The 23,077-nt window shown below is 35.2% G+C and overlaps 1 protein-coding gene across 1 annotated transcript in view; it reads left to right on the forward strand.

Annotated features, from left to right (window-relative positions):
* The window catches only part of LOC589462 (cGMP-dependent protein kinase 1), a 49,489-nt gene that overhangs the window by 24,178 nt on the left and 2,234 nt on the right, over positions 1 to 23,077 (forward strand). Inside the window, exons 4-15 of the mRNA XM_030979507.1 lie at positions 3,696 to 3,801; positions 4,676 to 4,739; positions 5,339 to 5,416; positions 7,054 to 7,145; positions 8,077 to 8,151; positions 14,693 to 14,764; positions 16,449 to 16,536; positions 17,727 to 17,863; positions 18,780 to 18,869; positions 19,343 to 19,484; positions 20,766 to 20,929; positions 22,404 to 22,589. Coding sequence (XP_030835367.1) covers positions 3,696 to 3,801; positions 4,676 to 4,739; positions 5,339 to 5,416; positions 7,054 to 7,145; positions 8,077 to 8,151; positions 14,693 to 14,764; positions 16,449 to 16,536; positions 17,727 to 17,863; positions 18,780 to 18,869; positions 19,343 to 19,484; positions 20,766 to 20,929; positions 22,404 to 22,589 — 1,294 coding nt within the window. The remainder of the gene's footprint in view (positions 1 to 3,695; positions 3,802 to 4,675; positions 4,740 to 5,338; positions 5,417 to 7,053; positions 7,146 to 8,076; positions 8,152 to 14,692; positions 14,765 to 16,448; positions 16,537 to 17,726; positions 17,864 to 18,779; positions 18,870 to 19,342; positions 19,485 to 20,765; positions 20,930 to 22,403; positions 22,590 to 23,077) is intronic.

Below are 23,077 nucleotides of genomic sequence, written 5' to 3' on the forward strand. Positions count from 1 at the left end.
TTTCTCTTTCCCTCCCTCTACCTTTCTCTTTTCTTTTTCTGTATTTTGGTTCGTTTATCATGTATTTCCTACGTTCTCTCTCTCTCTCTCTTGTTTTGCAAAAGCTTTCAACTGTTTGCGAAAAAATAAATTCGTAAAGAAGTTTTGAACATGTTCAAAATCTCTTTGCGGCAATAAAAGCTGTTAAGACAATGAAAACTGTTTTCCGAACTTTCTTGCAACCTTTTACAAACCCGAAACCCCAAATTCGCAATGTTCGCAAGCATTCGCAGCTCAGTGAGAAACCCCCTTGAAAGATTCTTTTATTCATTATGTCATTTATACATACGATTCATGATATATTAAGTACGTTTGATGTAGAAAGCAAGATATGTATGTGATACTGCGGTACAAGTAGCGAGATGTCTTGTATAATTATGCGCAAATAATTGTGGCGGTTGTCAGATTGGTATTCCTAATAACGTTGAAATGCGTGAGTTTGCATGAAAAGGCTTTAGTGTCAAAAAGCTCCTGAATACGTAAGACAAGCAGACGAAAACTAAGTTGAAGTGTACTTTACTGTCTCACAACGTTAGTTACAAAAGGCAGCATGTGTCTTTCTGATAACCTGACCAATTATACGTATCCTTCAAAAAACACATTCGTTGATAAATACCGACAATAGTTGCATCTTCAGATTCAGTTTGACGAGGATACTATGAATATCGAATCGAATTGATTATAACTTGTAGGGTTTTTTTTTCATTGCCGATACATTGGGGTAGTATTCTGCAAAACTGATGTTGATATTGAGCGACTTTTAGGTTAGAGTTTTATATCCTTTTCATATTGCATATTAATTTTATATTAAGTAATAAGATAAACAAATAAAACATGTAAATTTGACAATACATGACTAATATTTGTCAAATATATGGATTCTCTGAGCATGATCATAATAACTCACTTTTTGTAATAATTATTTGAAGAAAAAAAAGTTTCATGCGTTAAGGAGTTAGTTAGTGTGCATTTTCATTTACTTTTGTTGATTTACTCAGTTTTTCGATATATCAATTTGGTATATTTTCGGCAGATTTTTGTGCATATACATGTATGGCACCACCCTTACATTGAAAACGTGACTCCCAGTAGGGTCGTTTATAGAACGGCAGTTTCAAAACGTTCGACCGAGCCAAAATAAAATTCACGAATGCATAACAAAATACCCTGTAGGGTAGCTTATCAACAGAGGCGTATGTAAGACATACCATCATGAAAGATTTAAGGAAAATACTAATCCTGACGCAATTTAACATGTGCGGGTTACATGTCTTAAAATGTAAGGAAGCTCCCCTTATATTCTCTCTCTCTCTCTCTCTCTCTCTCTCTCTCTTTTTTTTTCTCTATCTCTCTCTATCTCTATCTCTATCTCTCTCTCTTTTTTCCTCTCTCTCTCTCTCCCTCTCTCTCTCTCTCTCTCTCTCTCTATATATATATATATATCTCTCTCTCCCACTCCCACCTTCTCCTCCCTCCCTCTCTTTATTTTTTTTTCTCTCTCTCTCACTCTCTCTCTCTCTCTCTCCCACCCTTTCTATCTCTTTATTTATTTATCTACCTCGTCCTTATAACCTTTCGGTCCTTACTCTCTTTCCGCCCTGTCTCTTTGTTAAACCGTTGTTCATTTTGATGTTTTACACATGCTGTTTTCAATCATGTTGAATATGAATGGATTTATCTGGAGGCGAAGTGAACCGAGCGACTCGGGGGAACTAAATATGTGCATTCGATGCGACTCGAGTGTTTAAGGGAGTTCATCGGGGAGCTGCTTTGGCATATCTTCGGGGACGTGGCCCTCTTTCATTAAAAGGGGACAACGAAAATCATGAATTCTAAAGAGAGTAAAATATGAAAGAAAAAATAACAGGGTACACTCTAAAAACTAAAAATTTAAAATACATTTCAAACGGGGTGAGGAGTGGTCACTTTTTTAAATTTCAGATTAACACTTTTAACATGCTAGATTCAATAATTATAGGGTTGGATTCAGCATGTTGAAAGTGTTAATCAACCATTTCCCGCCCACCCTGCCCCGCCCTTAATGCCTCAGTCCGTCTCGTTCTACACCCCAAATATTTGAAGGGGGCTAGCCGTTACCCCTCCCAACCCGCCGCCTCCCATAATGCCTCAATCTTCTCCCCAAATAAATTGAAGGGAACTCGCCTTTACCCCTCCCACCCCCTGTAATAATAATAATAATAATAATAATAATCCGGTTTTTTATATAGCGCTCAATACACCGATCCAACGATGTACCTAAGCGCTTTACAGATATATTATTACCCCGGTCATCGGATTCAGGCTTACCCGCACACAATGTGTGCACATTTTCCACTCCCTGGGGAGCATTCCAGCCAGTAATGCCTCAGTCCAACTCTTTCTAATCCCCAATTCGTCCTTGTTTTCACGAAGTGACGGTAGTGAGGAAAATCGTAACGCAAAGTGAATGCAATTTTTTTTCACTACCGTCACTTCGTGAAAACAGCGACGAATTATTGGAAGGGGCTCGTCTTTACCCCCCCCCCCCCCCCCCATCCCACCCGCCTCCCATAATGCCTCAGTTCAACTCTCTTTACTCCCAAAAAACTTTAAAGGGGGCTCTTCTTTATCCCCTCCCGCCCCCACAGTCGCCTCCATACATGTCATGTCGTTTAGGATGCTATGTCATGAAGAGGTGAATGAACCGATTTGAATTTCAAATCTCTCACAGCACCCCAACATGCATGAGGGAATATATCAAAATAATATTCGTTTCGCCTTGGCATCGGATATGCTTGAAAGCATCAACTCTTGAGTTTAGAATTTTCACGAGATGAGTGTCATGGGTTAGTGTTAGCTTACTCGAATAATGAGAGGAACTCAGACGCTCTTATTTCAGCCAGTTTTGAGTTACACTATGCCCTATCCTCAATACTAATACAAAAAATTACATACTAATACAAGGAATTAAAGTACCGTGGAAATAAGATTTTGCTTCTCTTCAAAACGGGCCGTTTCCAGTATGTATCCCATATTTGAACCATCCCTATTCAGTAATATTAACAGCATATTTATGTTTTCTAGTATGACAATATGTTTATCCTGCGTACTGAAATGTAGAAAGTATAATATTGAAACTTTGTTATAAATATGCGATCAAAACAATATATATAAATTGTTGATTTATCGTAGTTTTCTCTAGCTGAGATATCACTTCCCAGGATTCTTCGAACAGTTTCATACTTAAGATAGTAAGTTTGTAGTACAGTGAATGTGTAATTATTTCTAAATCATCACCAAAAGCGGATGCTGATAGCGTTGATTTACAAAAATCCAAATTTCTGCCAAAAGTGAAAAGGCTTTATTCAAGAATAAGGTGTTTTTCCGAAAATAACTGAAACTCCAGCAAATGTAAGATGACAGTTCCTTCCAACGTATTACATTATTTTCATTTCTCTTATTTAAGAGATTTCAAAATCAATAATTCACATTCCATTTGCTAGAATTAACATGTCTCATCTTTGTCTCGAAACAAATTGCGCTGAGGTTAAATCCCGGATTATTTGGTGTGCGTTGTAAAAAGAAAATATTGATATAGATGATATACTTGTCTAAGGAATGCTGATTGTATGCCTTATTTGATTTAAATCATTTTAAATGTATTTTATTTTATTCAGCTGTTACCAACACCAAGCTATGGGCTATAGACAGACAGTGCTTCCAGGCTATTATGATGAAAACAAGTTTGGTCAGACAAGCCGACTTTGTAGAATTGATACGAAGGTGAGGGACGGTGGTAGTGATGGTGGTGATGATGGTGGTGATGGTGGTGGTGATGGTGGTGATGGTGATGATGATGGTTGTGGTGGTGATGGTGGTGGCGATGGTGGTGGTGATGGTGGTGGTGATGGTGGTGGTGATGATGGTGATGGTGATGATGGTGGTTGTGGTGGTGATGGTGGTGGTAATGACGGTGATGATGATGATAGTGGTGATGGTGGTGGTGGTGATGGTGGTGGTGGTGTGGTGATTATGGTGGTGATGGTGGTGGTAACGATGGTGGTAACGATGGTGGTAATGATGGTAATGATGGTAATGATGATGATGATGATGATGGTGATTTTGATGATGGTGATGGTTATGGTAACGGTAATGGTGATGGTGGTGGTGATGATGATGATGGTGGTAGTGATGTTGGTAATGATGGTGATGGTGATGATGATGGTGGTGGTGATGATGATGATGATGACGGTGATGATGATGGTGGTGGTGATGATGATGATGGTGGTAGTGATGGTGGTAATGATGGTGACGGTGATGATGGTGGTGGTGGTGGTAATGATGGTGATGATGATAATGATAGTGATGGTGATGATGATGGTGAAGATGATGATGGCGGTGGTGATGGTTATGGCAGTGATAATACTAGTGGTAGTGACATTGAGGAAGATAGTAGCGTGGTAAAAGATATGGGGATGATGATGGTGGTAGTGGTAGTGATGAATATGGTAGCTATGATGATGATGATGATGATGATGATTGTAGCAATGATGATCTTGGTGCTGATAATTAAGGTGGTGATACTTACGGGTAACGGGTGTGATTTATGTGTCTTTAATGGGTATATAATATTTATTTTCTCTCTTATATTTTCCAGGGTACCAACCTTTCATCTTCTACCCGACGAAACACTCAACAAAATAGCAGATGTTGTAGATGAGGTGAGAAATTGGTTACTGTAAAAAAAATCAAAGAAAACATTGGAAATTTCTTAGTCATCAAATAAATTTTGCCTTGACTTAAGGAATTTATCTTCATTTTATTTTCTGTCTTTGTAGTTTACCACCATTTCTTTGATACAGATTTACTTGTATTTGCATTCTGATAAATAAGTTGATTTATTATTTTCAAAAACTATCAAACCATGAAATCACCATTGATCTGCTGTTTGTATAGAGATGTACTATACAATAAATTTATGCAGACAAAACCAAATTAAACTGAATTTAGTTTTCTTTGACGGATTAATATCTGTGTTTTTTAAACTATCAAACGATGAAATCACTGTTGATCTGTTGTAGTGTAAAAATAATGTATCTTACAATACATTTATGCCAACCAAAAAAAATTGAACTAAATTATGTATTCTCTGTCAAATCCATATCTTTCCTTTTGCTGAACATCAAGCAAATTCAATGGAGGTTCTTGAAAATCAATGAAAATCTTCGTATTCTTCACATATGTTTGTTTCTTTTTCTTTCCATTTTATGTTTTATCTTTATACCTTCTGTCTATCCATCTATCTTGTTTTCATTTACAGACCTATTTCGATGAAGGTGATTACATTGTTAGGCAAGGTGCATCAGGAGATACGATGTACATCATCAGTAAAGGAAAGGTGGGTTGGCATTCAAAAATAAGATATTTAATTTTTAATGCTATTTTGGACAAAACAGATATATACATTGGCTGCCACCTTGTAATACAATGATATTCATTGTATATGGAAGATTGATGCAATATTACATTGATTGAATTCTATTCTTACTACCTAAGATTGAATTCCAAGGTCACAAAAGAATATGCGGGATTAATATAATAATCACAATGTTCGATGTTTTCAATCATTTTCAAACGTTAATGCTGTGAAAGATAGATCATCGATCATTTGGTCTCCAACTGCAACATCCATCATACTCTTAAAGGGATCCGGTAACTTTGTCTTAGATCCTTTAGAAATAATCCTTGATTTAGCTCATGCTGCAATGATAATTATAAACCTTTAGGTCAGTCAGGAACTTTTACAAGCCGATCGCCTGTCTGATTATCAAGATATTAATGATTGGAATTACAAATTTTGAAAACCGTTCGCTGAACGGTTTTCATAACACTACAGTCTATTGGGGAAAACGAGTATGGTAAAACCGGTCACTCAAAGATTTTTACCTTTTTGAGGCACTTCTTGATCGTTTTGAAGCGCGATTTTTTTTAGGGCTTTAATATTACACCATATCACAGACACTGGTAACATGTAGGACCGTGTATCTCAGATTTAACATTGTTAAACGATCCCTTTAATGCTTCGAAGGCCTTGAAGAAGTTGATGATTAATTACACAGGAGGTTTACTTTGCAACCTGCACTCCAGTATTATGGCTGATCTTTGCAGTAGTTGGCAACCACATGAACAATGAAAAGGAGCTTCTAGTAATTTCATTAACTCTTTATATACCACATACATAATCTCCCTGTGCCACACTGTATGTATCATGGGATAGATATACCAAATGCTTCAAGAATAGTTAACTGTTTCCAGTTCAAGATTAATCTATACCAGTGTCAAAAGGGTTGCTATGGATTTAATCAAGATCAGAAATGAGTAATTTGGCAAATCCAGTTGCACAAAGCTACCCTTACATCAATTGGTGCCTATGTTCTGTGCAAAAATGCATGTATGGCAAACGAGCCACCATACAAAGAGGCAAAGAAAGCAACTAAAGTGTTAAACTCCCTCTTATCTGATGTACAGAATGTCTATATATATTTTCCAACACATTAAGTATAATTGAAATTGTCTTACTACGTTTGATTGGCTTTCACTAAATACATGTACATGAAATAGCATCATGATATGTTAAAGATAAAGTTGAGTTCTGGTCATGCGATTCCTTTTTTTTTATTGTGTGGAAGTAGTTGGAAAAGGTTGCTCGTGTAGCATTAAAGTATTGGTGTATACTGTGACATTTTGGAATCATGAAAATGATAAGAAATTGGCCCAGTCCCATGCATTGTACACAGAAATGTGTATATGGGACTACACAAAAATGTGGCATGAAATTACGATCCACAACCTTTACTGTTGCCATATTTCAGATATGAGGGCATTTGAAGAGCCGTCCTTTTCAGTGGATTTTATTTCTATTATACTCTTCCCCACTGACATAAAAAGAATGAAAAAGCGCCCAAATTATTTTTCACCTTTCCCAGAACTCAACCTTCTCTTTAAAATCAACTCTTGTACGTGTTCTTGCTACAGTGTCAAGTCATGCAGAAGACGATGTCCGGTCAAATAAAGAACACCAAGATACTAGAAAAAGGAGACTTCTTTGGACAGCCAGCATTAGAAGGGTAAACTAAAGACTTATCAAGCCTCCTTCAGTAGTAGTAGTAGAAGTAGAAGTAGTAGTAATAGTAGGAGTTGGAATAGGAATAGGAGTAGCAGTAGGAGTAGTAGTAGTAGTAGTAGTAGTAGTAGTAGTAGTAGTATTAATAGAAGTAGTAGCAGTAGTAGGAGCATTATTATAAGTAGTAGGTAGTAGTAGTAGTAGTAGTAGTAGTAGTAGGGGAGGAGAAGTATAATAATAGTAACTGTTGTTGTTACTGTTTTAGATGTTATCAAAAATAACATGGGTCTATACTATTCTTGGTTCGTTCGTTCGTGTCTCCTTAGATCAAGAAAGTTCCTTAATTAAAATTAAAGTAAATTAAATTAAGTTCTTCCATCGCCCGATTGCTGCAATGGCCGTTTCATTAACAAGGGCCAGGTCTTCATCTGTGCAACCCGTTCTTGGTTACTAAACTGTAAAAATGATTGCAGTAGGTACATTCCTTTCCCGGTTAATACACATCACTAGTTCTATGTTTACCATAGTTACACAGTATCGTTTGTTCCCTTTACACACCATAATTACAGTGATAATTAACTTAATGGTGATTGCAGCTTGTTTAATTAACTGACATATTGCAGTCTGATATATCACTCTGACTTACTCGTCCCAATCTATAGTACATTGTTGTTTTCAATCAGAAATTACTTTAATTAACGTTACATGAGCTCTAGATAAATGACAGCAACCTATTATTTATGGTAATTTGATGCTATTGTAATTTGGTGCCAGTTTATTCATCAAATGGCTAGCCAGGCAAAATTAAATTACTCATTAGGTGATATTTAATCATAAACTTCTTTGTACTCAATACATACTGACGAGTTTCTACTTGTTTGCTTTTTTTACTCTCCTTTTACTTCATTTTCACTTCATTTTCACTCTTAATTTAGGGATGAAATAATCCGAGAAGCAACAGTAATAGCAGCGGACTCCAACGGTGTTGTATGCCTGGCACTTGATAGAGAGTAAGTATCTTAGATATTTTTAACTTTTTGCCAATTTGTGCACAACCTACTTTTGTGGCAATATTAAAGGTAAAGACCAGTTATGGTCATGCGATTGCATTGTGAAAGAAACGTTGTGGAATCGATCTGAAAAGGTTAATCATCTAGCATCTAGCATCTGCAAGGTTCTGGAATCATCAAAATGATAAGAAATTTGGCCCATTCTTCGTAAAGTTACAAGCACTATACACAGAAAGATGTATATGGGACTACCCTATATCTCTCACAGACCATGAGAGAAACAAATTTACCAAATATATGAATTAGTAGGCGGTTTCACGGCAAATTTTTTATCATCATGTATTAGTCAAAACATATTCTTTCACATGATTGGTAATGAGAGCTTCCATTTCATTTTTTGAAATTGGGGCGTTTCCAATACTGGTCTTTACCTTTAATAGGGATATCTGTTAGGAAAGGATTATCTCTATTCATTAAAATAGCAATCATTGTCATGCATTTTTCCTTCTTTTTTTTTGGTTGTATTTTCTATGTTAGAAGGACAATTTGAAGGATTGTTTATTGTCTTTTATAAACACTAGCAAACACATCAAAATGTCAAGTAAATATGACATGATATAATATAGACGTGACAAGTGTATTGCGAGACACAAGTCTTCATTTTGTTACCTTGACACTGCATTCAAATCATGCATGCTGTCTAGTCTGTTCTTATCAAACTTGTTTGTCTAGACGTTGCACATGTGTGTAATAATACATCACAAGAATCAGACCATGGACCCTATAATTTATGATAAAAATATCTACCGATAACCAAATATGACAGACATTTATACCCCCTACTGTCTTAATTTAGCCTGAAATATGTTTATGGCATTGCTTCACTGTCATTATATAGGGTATTTAAACTTCTAAAACGATAAAGAAAGATCATAAAACAGCAGTGACATCTATGAATTACCATGGTGCTCTTAAGGGGAAGTTTTAAAGTTTAAAAAAATTGTATGTCTTAAAACTTTCAGGACTGGATTTATTTTCAGGGACGACTTGATCGCACATTGTTCTTCAAATTGGCAACAATAATTATTTTTTTGTATAACTACATTATTAAAATAACATGTAATAAAGTCTCTGAAACAATATACATGGACAAGAATATTGTCCGAGATGAAAATTGCCAATTGTGATTGAAAAACAATGATTTTTAATCTCTCAACGTGTTGCCAATTTAAGAATTTTATAGCTTATTTTAAAATTTTAAATTCCTGGTATCAAACAAAACTATAGTCATGAAATAAAATGGATGCAGTGGGTGCCGAAATTCTCACTCTTTCTACTCGAGTGTCTAGCGTATGTTTAGGGCTCTGAATCAAAGATTCATGACCTGTATAATTTCTTTTTAGGCTGTTTCATGTTTCGATTAAATTCTAACGAACTTCCTCATGCCATCACGTCGACGTTCCAAAAGAATCAACAACTTCACAATTATCCAACCCGACAGTCTTCCTTTTTTCACTTACACAAACTGAGAACTTTACTTTAAAAAAAACTTTGATTTATACTGGCCCTGTGTACTGGAACTCCTCAGACATTTCGCTCAAACAGCTGCCAAGTTTAATTACTTTTAAATATCACTTGAAACATAAACTTCTACTCCAGTATGAAAATGTTTAAGGTCATCATGATAGAGACCATCGGTATTATCAACACTTGTTGGCTGGCTGCACCACACACCCGTTTTTGTTCTTTTGTTTTGTTGTTTTGTTTTATATATTATGTAACAAATGAATTATGTAAAGGGAACCTTAATTACAAGCATAATGCTTCCAAGGTTTCCTCCTCATTACTGCAGATAACTGTTAGCATCATATGTATTTAATGACTTGCCATTACATCGTTTTTATTACTGTTGTATCAATCGAATATTATGTACATGTTTTGTTACCTTGTATATGCCTTACTTTGTAAATTCTTTTCATATGCAGTTAATGTGGAAATAAAACCTAAATAAATTTAAAAAAATAAAAAAAAGTTGTGAATTGAATTACAAAATGTGGAAAGATTGTTGCAAAAGCGTCAAAGAAACCCAAAACAAGATAAATATTGGAGACTCCTCTTTCATCCACCACACTCTAATGGCTGTAATCGTTTCAGCATGATTATTAAGGCGGACTGATCCCTGATAAAATATTGAGGGTTGCCATGGTCGGTGATCGGTAGTACATGAGCATTAAGTACATTAAGCATCAATATCTGGTTCAAGTACCGCTCTCGAGTTATAGGCAAGCGCGTTGATGGGATAATAAAGCTGATAGGTTTTTATAAAATGATAATATTGTTGCAGCATTCTACGTGCACAATGTGAAAGCTTAATCCGAACAGAGCAGGCAGGTCTACTTGGATAATAAAGGAATTACAAAACTTTTACATGGTTGAAATTTTCACTTTGTCTGAATTGATTTCATAATTCTCATCTAACTACTGAAAGTCAGGTGATTCCTGTTTTATCATAAATTGTGTGTAGAAGGCTTCAAATACCTAGGAAAAAAGTATCAGAATTACATGATTAAAACACAATCACGCACTGTGTTCTAAATTGTGATTTGTTAATATATTTAGTCACTGATAATTTTTTCCAAATTGAAAAATGCTCCTGTAAGTTGTTAATATATTTCGTACACAATGGTAAATTGTAGTATATAAAGGTTTTTCTTTTACCTATTGCATTGCCTTAATCTATTAACTGCATTTTAGGTCAAGTCGACATGAAAAGACAAGATTTCTCAAAACCATGACATCATATGTAAGAGAGGCGAAATACTAATTATCCACTGAAGAATTTTTTTTTTTTTAGATATATGATGGGCAAAATCGGGCTATTGGATAACATAAAAATAGGGCTGCAGCTTAAGGAATTTTTCTGATAGGAACAACAAAACTGATATTGGTATTTAAAATTGAAAAATTGAATCTTTGATTTGTGAAGAATCCCTGGCATACCGCCAAAGTTTTTTTGCAAGACATTAATCTACATTTGCCATGCTTGACCCAGGTGAGGTAAATGGGTACCTGCTAGGGATTAATTCCTGTAAAAATGCAAGAGTGCCATATTGGCAGGCATGCTAAAGCTGGGTGAAAATTGTGGAGTGCCAGAAGTGTCAAGTCTGACAGACATGAGCGCTTTGTAAGAGCCCCACTGTCATTATATTACCATTATCATTAAGAATGCATAACCATGACAAGTAATACTCCTTTGACAACTAGAGGTCATTTGAAGAGATATGGGGGGCGTTTCACAAAACTTGTCATCAGTGACAAACGACAGTTTGTGTTATAAGCTACTGGAATCCTTGCTTCTGATTGGTTATCAGCAGATTTGTAACTGATTTTGGTCATTTGTCATTGAAAAAAGGCTTTGTGAAACAAGCCCCAGGACGAATTGATGGTTTATTTGACAAGGGATCGCAACCCTCTTGACCCTAGACAATATGTCCGTCTTGGATATCAATTACATGAAAATGTGAAGCATATACATGTAGAAATATTGAAATATTAAGCAAAGGAGAGTGATGTTTCTGAAGGTGTGATTTTTAAAGGGCATTAAATGGACAGTGTCATATCATCTTATAACCTTTTCAGAACAGGATTTATTTTTAGGGCTAAATTGATCACATATTGTTCTTCAAATTGGCAACAATAATATTTTTATTTTATCGCTACATTGCTCAACTGAAATTTCTTTGAAAACAATGTCATGGACGAGAATGTTGACGAAGCTTGAACAAAGGGCAATTTTTTATTGAAAAACTTTGATTTTTAGTCTCTTAGAGTGTTACCAATTCAAGGATATCAAAACTTATTTTCGTTTCCGAAAATTTTCCTTCCCACTCATAAATATGGAATTATTTTTTCAAAATTGGCTGCATGCAAGAAGGTCATAATAAATATGTATTATTAATGACAAAACAGCCTTCTTACGTGAAGCTGACAATTTATTACATTATATCCCTCAGTACTAATAGATTCTGCATATAATAATTCCTTGGAGGTATGGGCAATAAATATTTAAGTGCTTGTTTTTTTAATGGTGATAGCTTGCAAGTCCCGACATGACTGTGCATTAAATAAAATATGAATATGTTTCTGATACCTGTTTGTACTTTGTTTTTTTGGTACATAGTTAAAAAGCTTATCTCGAACCATCGGGTCATCTCGTCAGATCAGGGTTGCGTTACAAGACCTTTTATGAAAACATGCCCCTTTATTCACGAAATGTCGGGGGTAAAATAAACCCCTCTCATCTACAAAATGGTCTGGTCTAATTTACCCGACAGTAATTTATGAGAACCCTATGGCAAATCTACAAAAGGTTGCATGCGTTTCCGCTTCCCTTTCACGAAAGGTCGTGCAACGCGACCATCCGACTGAACACGATTACCCGATGATACGATGTAAGCCCGGTTAATATGGCCTGCTAGACCTTTTAGTAATACACGAGATTCATTAAATTCAAGAACCCCAAACTATCGACCTCATAGTGTATACATGGGTAAATGACTGCATAAACTATCTCGCCCTTGTACTGTGCGTATCCGACTGAAAGAAGTGAAAAGCCCTCGACCCACTTCCCAAAATTTCTCGGTATACTCATGAGAGCAAACCCCCTGAAGCTAAAATCATACCAACAGTACTTGTTATCTTACCAACGCTGTCAGTGCCCTTCTTTCTTAATAAGATATAATTTGATTATGTTTTTTATTGAATGAGAGAGTAGGATATTTTTTCATTCTCGTTTTAATGTATGTTTACACGCACGAGAAACACCGTAACAGTTTAGTTCAATTTATTTGTCATGCGCAAAAATAAAAGTACAATTGGCATAAGAATAATTATCTGACTGTTTCCGTAAAAATACAAAAAGGGAAATAAACATGTATTGAAATAGAACCTCGTATCAGAACAATGTGTTTTACAAATATATATATTCGACATAAATATATATAATTCAACATATAGTAATAGATATGTCCATTAGTAAACAGGAAATAGAAAACACATCACAGTCTTTTAAAGACGACAACGGCACAGTATAACACATTACATGGACAGGGAAACCAGAAAACATAGCAACTAATTCGAAATGAAAAGAAGCAAAAGTAATATGAGCAGAGATAAGAGAAAAACAGGACAAAGAAATGGAAGTGGGAAGTAATACTTTACAACTTCTTAACATTTCTGAGGAATCAGATGTTTGGAATGAGAATGAAAGGAATTACACAAACCACAATAAATCGTCAATCAACTGTTTTGACAACCGATCATAATTCGTATTCCCACACTGTCTGTGGAAAATCTGATTCAGCTTAGCTGCTTTTATGAGACTTAAAATCAATAATTTTGATCGACCACAGCCTTTCCTCAGTGGAGCTTTAATTGTAGACTTTAATCTAACGCAATTAAATATAAAGTCGAGTTCTGGTTACGTGATTGCACTTTAAAAGAAACTGAGTGGAAACGATTGGAAAAGGCTGATAAGTCTTGGTGTATACCGTGAGGTTTTGGAATTATCTGAATGATAAGAAATTGGCTCAGTCCTGCTAAGAGTCCCATGCACTGTACACATAAATGTGTATATGGAACTGCACAAACATATGGTATGACATCTTGGTCCACAACCCTTAGCTGTTACCTATCATATTTTGACAATGAGGGCATTTAAAGAGCCTTCCTTTCCAGGAGACACTTCTTTTATGATGCTCTTCCATATATACATAGGAAGAATGAAAAACTCACAAAATTATTTGTCATTTCCAGGTTTCAACCTTCTCTTTAAAAATTCTCACCACACTGAGACCATCGGCTAAACCTTTTTTTGTGATAGGTATGATCTGTGGAGAAGACAGAGAGAGAGATGTAAAAACGGCTTTTGCATTTATTAAAGTGTGGTAGATTTTATGCATTAGTATTTGTAATCATCATAATTGTACTTTGTCTGAAAAGAAAGATAGTGCATACCAATAATTCAAATTGTAATTAAAATTGAGTATTTTATTGTCTGTTCTGAAATTAGTTCTTTTTTCACTGGTCTAAGTTTAATTACAAAAAGAAATAATAATCATATTCATAGACAATTACAGTTATAATGCAAAATTGAGTCATAACAGTATTAGCTGGGTAGGATACACAAAATCACTATTGTACGGCAAGGATGCCGACAGAGTGAAAGAAAAGAAGATAACCAAAGTTAGGCAGAGGAGATGGGTTGAGCAGAGAAGAAAATATAGAAAAAGAGAGCGAGCCAAAAGTTACAGGAAGTATACAATGTAGTTTAGCTTAGAGACTTTGGTGGAAAGCGCCTTATAAGCACCGTTTTCATGGCTGTTTTTTATTTTGTTATTACTATTATTATTATTATTATTATTATTATTATTATTATTATCATTATTATTACACTAATATGATGAGGATAAATATATTTGTATTACTTTTCCTTGATATTTGATTGATATGTTTTGTTTTGTTTTTGTTTTGTTTGTCTTAGAGCCTTCCTCCAAATTGCAGGTGGTCTAGACCCAGTCATCAAGAACAAACTAGAGGATAACGCTAAGAGCAGGTAAGTCACGTCACAAAAAGGATTTATCCATGGGAATTTCTTCTTTGATTGATAATAATGATTGTTTGGAGCCGAAAAGGGGTTCAAGTACAATCAAACCTGTCTAGTAAGGCCACAGAAGAGAAACAGAGAATGTAGCCACTGTATGCAGATGGCCATTCTAGACAGGTTCTACAACACACATTTCTCTCTCAAGGGACATGACATGTAGGCCACTATAGACAGGTGGCATTTACGGAGAGGTGGTCACTATTAAAGACAGGTTTAACTGTATATAAGTTAATGCCCTCTGGCTCCAAACAGACGACAATATAAGATCACATATGGGTTTATTGTTTAGTATAAGTTATTATAGATCAAGGTCTACCAGGCACTAACCATCAGTCTAAGGCATAACAAAAAAGAGATATTGTATTGCCCTTTGCGACCGACCCAAAAATCTTGAAATCCAGGGTCGGCTTTAAAAAAAAAAAATTAAAAAGTGTTTAATGAATACAAAAATATGTATTGAAGCATTCAAAACTGAGACAAATAAGCCCAAAGAGGGAGAGGAAGAAAAAAGTTTTTTTTTTTTAAAGATTTCCGACCGACCGACCCATGTTTTGGTACCTAAAGGGGAATACGACATCTTCTTTGAAAGGCCTAATTTAAAAATCTAGATGGTGAAGCAAACAGCAGCCTCTATGAATGTGCAACACTTGGCATTTTGATCGGGTATGTTGCTTAGTTCGTGACTTTATATTCATAGTACAGATCCGTTTTATAAAGCAAATCATTCATGTTTTGAAGCTAGTGCATTGGTGACGCCCCTGCCTTGGGTAAAGTCACAATGAGCCGGATACTGAACCTGACAAGCCTCGTTCATTATCTGATTGTGACCTCACCTGCTTTAAGTGCATTTCCACTAATGCTCTGGCGCAAACATCAATTATTTGTATTTGTTTGCATACTATTAACCTTCTTGTGCAGTTGAATTTGCAATCACTGTGGACAATATGTTATAATAAAATATAGGATAAGAGATCAGCCTTAAAGGGATCCGGTAACTTTGTCTCAGATTCTGAAACAAAATTCTGGATTTAGCTCATGATGCAATGATATTTATAAACCTGTAGGTCAGTCAGGAACCCCATGACTTTTACCAGCCGATCGCCTGTCTAATTATCAAGATATTTATGATTGGAATTACAAATTTTGAAAACCGTTCGCCTGACGGTTTTCATAACACTACAGTCTATTGGGGAAAACGAGTATGGTAAAACCGGTCACTCAAGGATTTTTACTTTTTGGAGGCACTTCTTGATCATTTTGAAGCGCGATTTTTGTAGGGCTTCAATATTACACCATATCACAGACACTAATAACATGTAGGGCCGTGTATCTCAGATTTAACAATGTTAAACGATCCCTTTAATGTTCATTGAAATTTAGGATTTGTTATCATTGGGGTCTACAAAGATTCCTGTCTCCAACAGAGACGAATAACAATTTGGAATTTGGGATTTGAAAAGAAAAATGTGGATAGAAAGACTGGCAGCCATCAGCGTTAACCCCCAAAATAATTTGAAAAGGACCTTTTGATATCCTTGTAACCTAGCTGAATTGTACTGCTCAGACTTAACTCTAATGCCTTTGTTTGGTTGATATTATTTTGGTTTTCTTTTTCTTCTTCTTTTCTTGGCAGAGTTGATTCTGAGTTTGCTGATCTCCAGCTTGATGATATTCACATAGTAGCAACATTAGGGGTTGGAGGATTCGGACGTGTAGAACTGGTAGGTATTTTAGAAATAAATTTATCTTATTAATTGGCGAGTGCAAACCTTAGTGAATATAGATGTTTTCTCTCTCCAGTATCATAGATAATATTATATTTTTGATCAACGAAATCCTGTTCAGTGATTGGTCAACATAGCTTCATGTGACCAAACATAACATTGCTATGATTTAACTGTGACGTCATCCATGGTATAGTGCAAACTATACCATGGCACTTTACCATGGATGACGTCATATACAGTGCATCCCAGAAAAAACGAAACCGAGAAGTATCGATGTTCTATCATAACTTAATCACAACTATAATTAATGAATGATACATATTTGGAAAGCTTAGAGTCTCCTCAGATAATGCATATTTCATGCATGAGTGATTAAAAGCAATTTGAAGGAACTAAGACTCTAAGCTTTCCAAATATGTATCATTCATTAATTATGGTTGTGATTAAGTTATGATAAAACATTGATACTTCTCGGTTTCGTTTTTTCTGGGACGCACTGTATATGCGATCGATCAAGATCAATGTGCTATCGGTCGCGGTCGCGGTACTTTCGTCTGCGCTGCTCTCACTGCACTCTACATTACTTAAGTGACAGTTAACATAATTATTAGTATTATTATTATTTTTATGAAGGTTGGTTTGAAAAATATAAAACAAATATATCATGCATTATTTCAAGCAACTAGTGGAATTATGGATTCCTCGGCGACAGAAATGGCACCTCGATCCATAATTTCAACCAGAGCCTCTCAGTGCATGGTATATTTGGTTACTATCCTATAAACAATGTATTATATGGTTCTCATTTTAAATTGTTGACGAGTTCATGAATTACTATTTTAAAGTCATTTTAGGCAAGATTTTTCCATTTTGTAGATGAAATGGAACCGGGTCAGTCATATTATGATAAACACCTCAGATTAACACTGGAAACTTTTACTCTCGTGCTTTTTGTGTTTTTCATAATTCAAGAATAAGTTGGATTGGTTGAATTAGGGCCTTTGTTAAATAGTTTTACATGATCACCTTGATATGTCACATTCTCAAAAAACATAAATCGGGACAAATAATTGTTCACATACCTCAAAAATTTACAAAACTTGGTAAGGGTATGAATCATTTATTTGTTAACTAACTTTGTTTCATTTCATTTATGGCATGTTATTTTTTTTTCTTCTTTCTAGGTGAGGTTGGATGGTAGCAATCAGACGTACGCCTTGAAGCAGCTGAAGAAAAGACATATTGTTGAAACAAGACAACAAGAACATATCATGTCAGAGAAAAATATCATGTTGGAAGCTAGATGTGACTTCATTGTCAGGTTAGTATGAAATGATAGATAGATACATAGAAAGATAGATGTATAGATGGATGCATAGACAGATAGATAGGTAGATAAATAAGACAACAAGAACATATCATGTTATAGGAAAATTTCATGTCAGGGGATAATATCATGTAAGAAGCTAGATATGACTTCATTGTCAGGCCAGTATCAAATGATAGATAGATAGAGAGGTAGATAGATTGATTGATAGATAGATAGATAGACATATTCATACATAGATTAATCTAAGTACTGTGTTGGTTTGAATCCACACATTTGCACAATTGTTCATGACTTTCTGCTTACATAACTTTGAGGTCCATGTACTCGTGTTAAGATACCCACCTCCATGTGATTATTGTATGAAATTTAAACCTCATTCTTTTATATTAATACACTTTAAAATAAATTTACATTGCAAACAGGTTTTTATATGACAAAATATGGATTCAAATAGACATGGAGGTCAAAAGCTATATGGGAAAGAAGAAGCTGTACGGGTTGTGGAGAAGTAATACTTTTCATACAATGATATTTACATAAACAAGACAAAAATCTATTGGTTGGTAAGGGGCCATATATAATAGCACATGTGCCAGTCAATCCCAACATGCTCAGCTTTTTATTTTGGCTCCTCACATTTTACCTTTTATTTTGTCTATCGTATCTCTATCCCTTGAAACTTTCTTCTCATGTTCTGTGTATTGTATTTAAGTGATTTATCCATATTGTTTTTAGCAACTCTTCAGCTTGTATGTATCTTGATTGCTTTTGATTTAAATGTGGAACAAATGAAGTTCAAACTTCAAAGATTTCATTGATATTGGGTATAATATACCTCTTCTTCTTAAACTGGATCCTGATTTGGAAGTGGCAATTGTGTTAGTTTTATTTTCCTTTTCCTTTTCAGATTATATTGTACCTTCAAAGACAATAAGTATCTTTATATGCTGCTAGAAGCTTGTCTTGGCGGAGAGCTGTGGACGATACTCAGAGATAAGTGAGTAATGATATAATAATAATACAGTGTGTATGATGATAATGATGATGGATGATGGTGGATGATAATATTGATGAAAAAGATGATGATGATGATGATGATGATGATGATGATGATGATGATGATGATGATGATGATGATGAAGAAGGTGATGATGATGATGATGATGATGATGATGATGATGAAGATGATGATGGTGATGATGATGATGATGAGGAGGAGGAGGAGGAGGAGGAGGAGGAGGAGGAGGAGGAGGAGGAGGAAGAGGAGGAGGAGGATGATGATGATGATCATGATCATGAGGATCATGAGGACGAAGAGGATGATGAAGCTGATGATGATGAGGAGGAGGAGGAGGATGATGAAGATGTGAAGAATAAGAAGAAGAACAACAACAAATGAATACTTTTATTTAAAAGAATACCATTCATGTTCCTGATGATTTTTTTTAATGTGCATTTCTCATTTTACAGGGGATCATTTGATGACAGTACGACACGTTTCTACACAGCGTGTGTAACAGAGGCTCTAGCCTACCTCCACAATAAGGGTATCGTCTACCGAGATCTCAAACCAGAGAACATCCTTCTAGACAACAAGGGATATGGAAAACTAGTGAGTATATCAGTCAAACTTAGACTTCCAGGGAAGAGCAATGGTATCCTATATTATGAGGAGGAGTTTTGTATGATAAGCATACTGTAGAACCCGAAGGTTCCAAAAATAAAGTTGAGTAGGAAAAGATAAGGTTTTACTCAACAATACAAATTATCAAAAACTTGAGAATGGTAAAATTGAAAGTATAAAAACGACTCCTTGCAGCTGAAAGTGTTTCAAAAAGGGTAGTACAACTACAAATATTAACAACTTTGTGTCTCCTCGACGAACGAAGGTAGCTGACGATGAGTATTGATGAGTTTGAGGGTCTTTGTAATTATACTTTCCAACTGTCATGAACTGGATCAAGATGTGCTATCAAAGGTCAAAGTTGATTTCAAATATCCCATCGGTGCCACCATTATGAGTTGGTGGGTCTTGGTAGGTTCTAGGACACCTACCCCCTGGACAACTATCCTAGGGGGTAGCTGTCGGGGGGGGGGGGGTAGTTGTCCGGGGGGGGGTAGTTGTCCTAGGGGGTAGTTGTCCAGGGGGTAGTTGTCTGGGGGTAGTTGTCCCGGGGAAAAGTTGTCCTAGAGGGTGGTTGTCCTAGGGCTAGTTGTCCTAGGGTGTAGTTATCCTAGGGGTTAGTTGACTAGGGGGTGGTTATCCGGGGGGTGGATGTCCAGGGGGTAGGTGTCCGGATACGGTCTTGGTAATGGTAGATAACTCACGACAATAGAGAGTCGGCATACTGGTTTGTTATGGTAGACATGTTATTTATTCAACTACGAGGGATACCAGATATTCGCATATCGCATATCGTAACAAGTATATCAATCAATCTAGACTTCAGGGAAGAACAGTGGTGTCCTCTATTATGAGGAGGAGTTTTGTATGATAACGATACCAACAGAGCCAGAGAACAGAAGAGGACCAATGCTTGAATAAGAGCAAATTCAAAGGCAACTGTTGTTTTTACTAGACATAAAAAATTGATTGAGGTGATTACAATTCATTTAGGTGCTATCTTTATAGACAATTGTTGTAATGTAATTAAATTTAATGTACAAATCTATAAGTGCCTTGTTACAAATGATTTCTTTCACCTGTTAAGAATAATTGTATTTCAATAACCAGAACGAAGGTGGAGTAAATTAGGAAAACATGTGTGAGTGGGGGAAAGAAAGGGGGAGTTAGTTGATATAATTATCAAGTGATTATTCACATTTGAAACCATTCTCATCATCAACTCTTTCTCTCTCTCTCTCTCTCTCTTTCTCTCTCTCTCTCTCCTAGGTTGACTTTGGGTTTGCCAAGAGAATAGGTCACGGAAGGAAAACCTGGACGTTCTGTGGTACACCAGAGTATGTAGCACCTGAAATCATCCTCAACAGGGGTCACGACCTTTCAGCCGACTACTGGTCACTCGGTATACTTATGTTTGAGCTACTCACTGGCAGGTTAGTTGAATAGCATCATTCTTTATATCTATAAGGCCTGTCTTCATCAGCTCGAGTTTGCCAAATAACCCGCTATTTTCAGACTCGGCCAATTATCCCGAAGCTCGAGAATTGCGTCTTCACCAGATCGATACGGTCATCACAAACTAGCTCGGACGGGCGCAAATTAGCCTGCTATTTTCCCAAATAGCAGGATATTTTGGAAACAAGACCAACATTTCTCAGGATATTTTCTCAACCAAATATCCGGCTAATTGCAACTGCGGGCTGATGAAGACGCAAATAGACGCAAAAAGTGATCGGGATAGTTACCTGAACTGTGGCAGTTCAGGTAGCTCAGCCAAAACTATTGGCACAAAAAGACGACTCCAGAATGCAAAATGCATAATTGTTGAAAATCACAATTTTATAACACAGAGGTAGAACCACATCGTAGGGATTAGAAGCTGTTATATGCATATACAATTTTGATGAGGCTTAATGCTAGCTAAAATTTTATTTACATATGTCAAAAATAGAACTTTTAATTTACAAACATCACTGTTTATTATTCATTTTGCATTCAGAACGTGTCTTTTTGTGCCAAATTTTGCTGATAAGCTACGTTGGATGTAATGCCAAGCATCCAATTTAACTGAATAAATAACATTTCACAATATGCGATGAGGAATGCACAAAATTATGACAAATTAAGACTTTTGCAATACCGGTATTTACATTGTGGGAAAAAAAATTGATTTTATTTAATTTGAAAAATTATATGCACTTCATTGTGGAAACATACTCATTATAATTATTGTTACTATTATATTCACTGTTATTATTATTATTGTTGTTTTTGTTTTTGTTATTATTATCATTGTGACAAATTAATTTTCAATATTCAAAATTGTGAAGAAAAAAAAATTGAATTGAATTAATTTGAAAAATGATATGCACTTCATTGTGGAAACATACTCATTATTATTATTGTTACTATTATATTCACTGTTATTATTATTATTGTTGTTTTTGTTTTTGTTATTATTATCATTGTGACAAATTAATTTTCAATATTCAAAATTGTGAAGAAAAAAAAATTGAATTGAATTAATTTGAAAAATGATATGCACTTCTTTGTGGAAACATAACCTTTGTTATTATTGTTACTATTATAACCACTGTTATTGTTATAATTATTGTTATTGTTGTTGTTATTGTTATTATTATCATTATTATTGTTGGTGTAATAATTAATGTTATTATTATCATTATCATTATTATTATCATTATTATAATTATTATTATTATCATTATTATTGTTGGTGTAATAATTAATGTTATTATTATCATTATCATTATTATTATCATTATTATAATTATTATTATTATCATTATTACTATTATTGTAAATACTATTATTATTATTATTATTACATGTATTATTATTAGTATCACTATTATTATTTTGTCAATTATGATTATTTTTATTTAGCCCTCCTTTCACTGGGTCTGATCCAATGAAGACATATAACATCATCTTAAAGGGGATGGACATGATTGAATTCCCGAGAAAGATCACACGCAATGCTGCCAACATGATCAAGAAACTATGCAAAGACAACCCTACAGAGAGACTAGGGTACCAGAAGAGCGGACTCAAAGACATCCAGAAACACAAGTGAGTATCCAAATATTTACAAACATTATTAGGGTCTTAATGATTTTAATTTGTTGTTTATATCAATTAAATTTAGATGACCAGTTTATGAAGAATATGAAGTGAACACTTACTTCACCTGCACACACCCACTTGCACACACTTGCAATTTTTTCCATTCTTTACTTTCTTTCTAATTTTCATGTAGATACTTTTATTGAACAAAACCTTTATATGTGACACTCTATTCTCCTACATACTACTATAACAGCGTCATGTACCCCCCCCCCTTCCCTGCTGCTATCAACTTGAGCATTCATGCTTATGGAAATGCAAGCATCACTTTAAACAAACAGAACGTTGGCCTCTACATTTATCTTGATTCTTTGACTTACCTCCATACTTTCAAGTTTTCAATTATACAGTGCGACCCAGAAAAAAACGAAAACCAAGAATTATCTATGTTTTATCATAACTTAATCACAATTATAATTAATAAATGACACATA

Source organism: Strongylocentrotus purpuratus, unplaced genomic scaffold (genome assembly GCF_000002235.5).
Source record: "Strongylocentrotus purpuratus isolate Spur 01 unplaced genomic scaffold, Spur_5.0 spur5_scaffold_10, whole genome shotgun sequence".
NCBI lineage: Eukaryota > Metazoa > Echinodermata > Echinoidea > Camarodonta > Strongylocentrotidae > Strongylocentrotus > Strongylocentrotus purpuratus.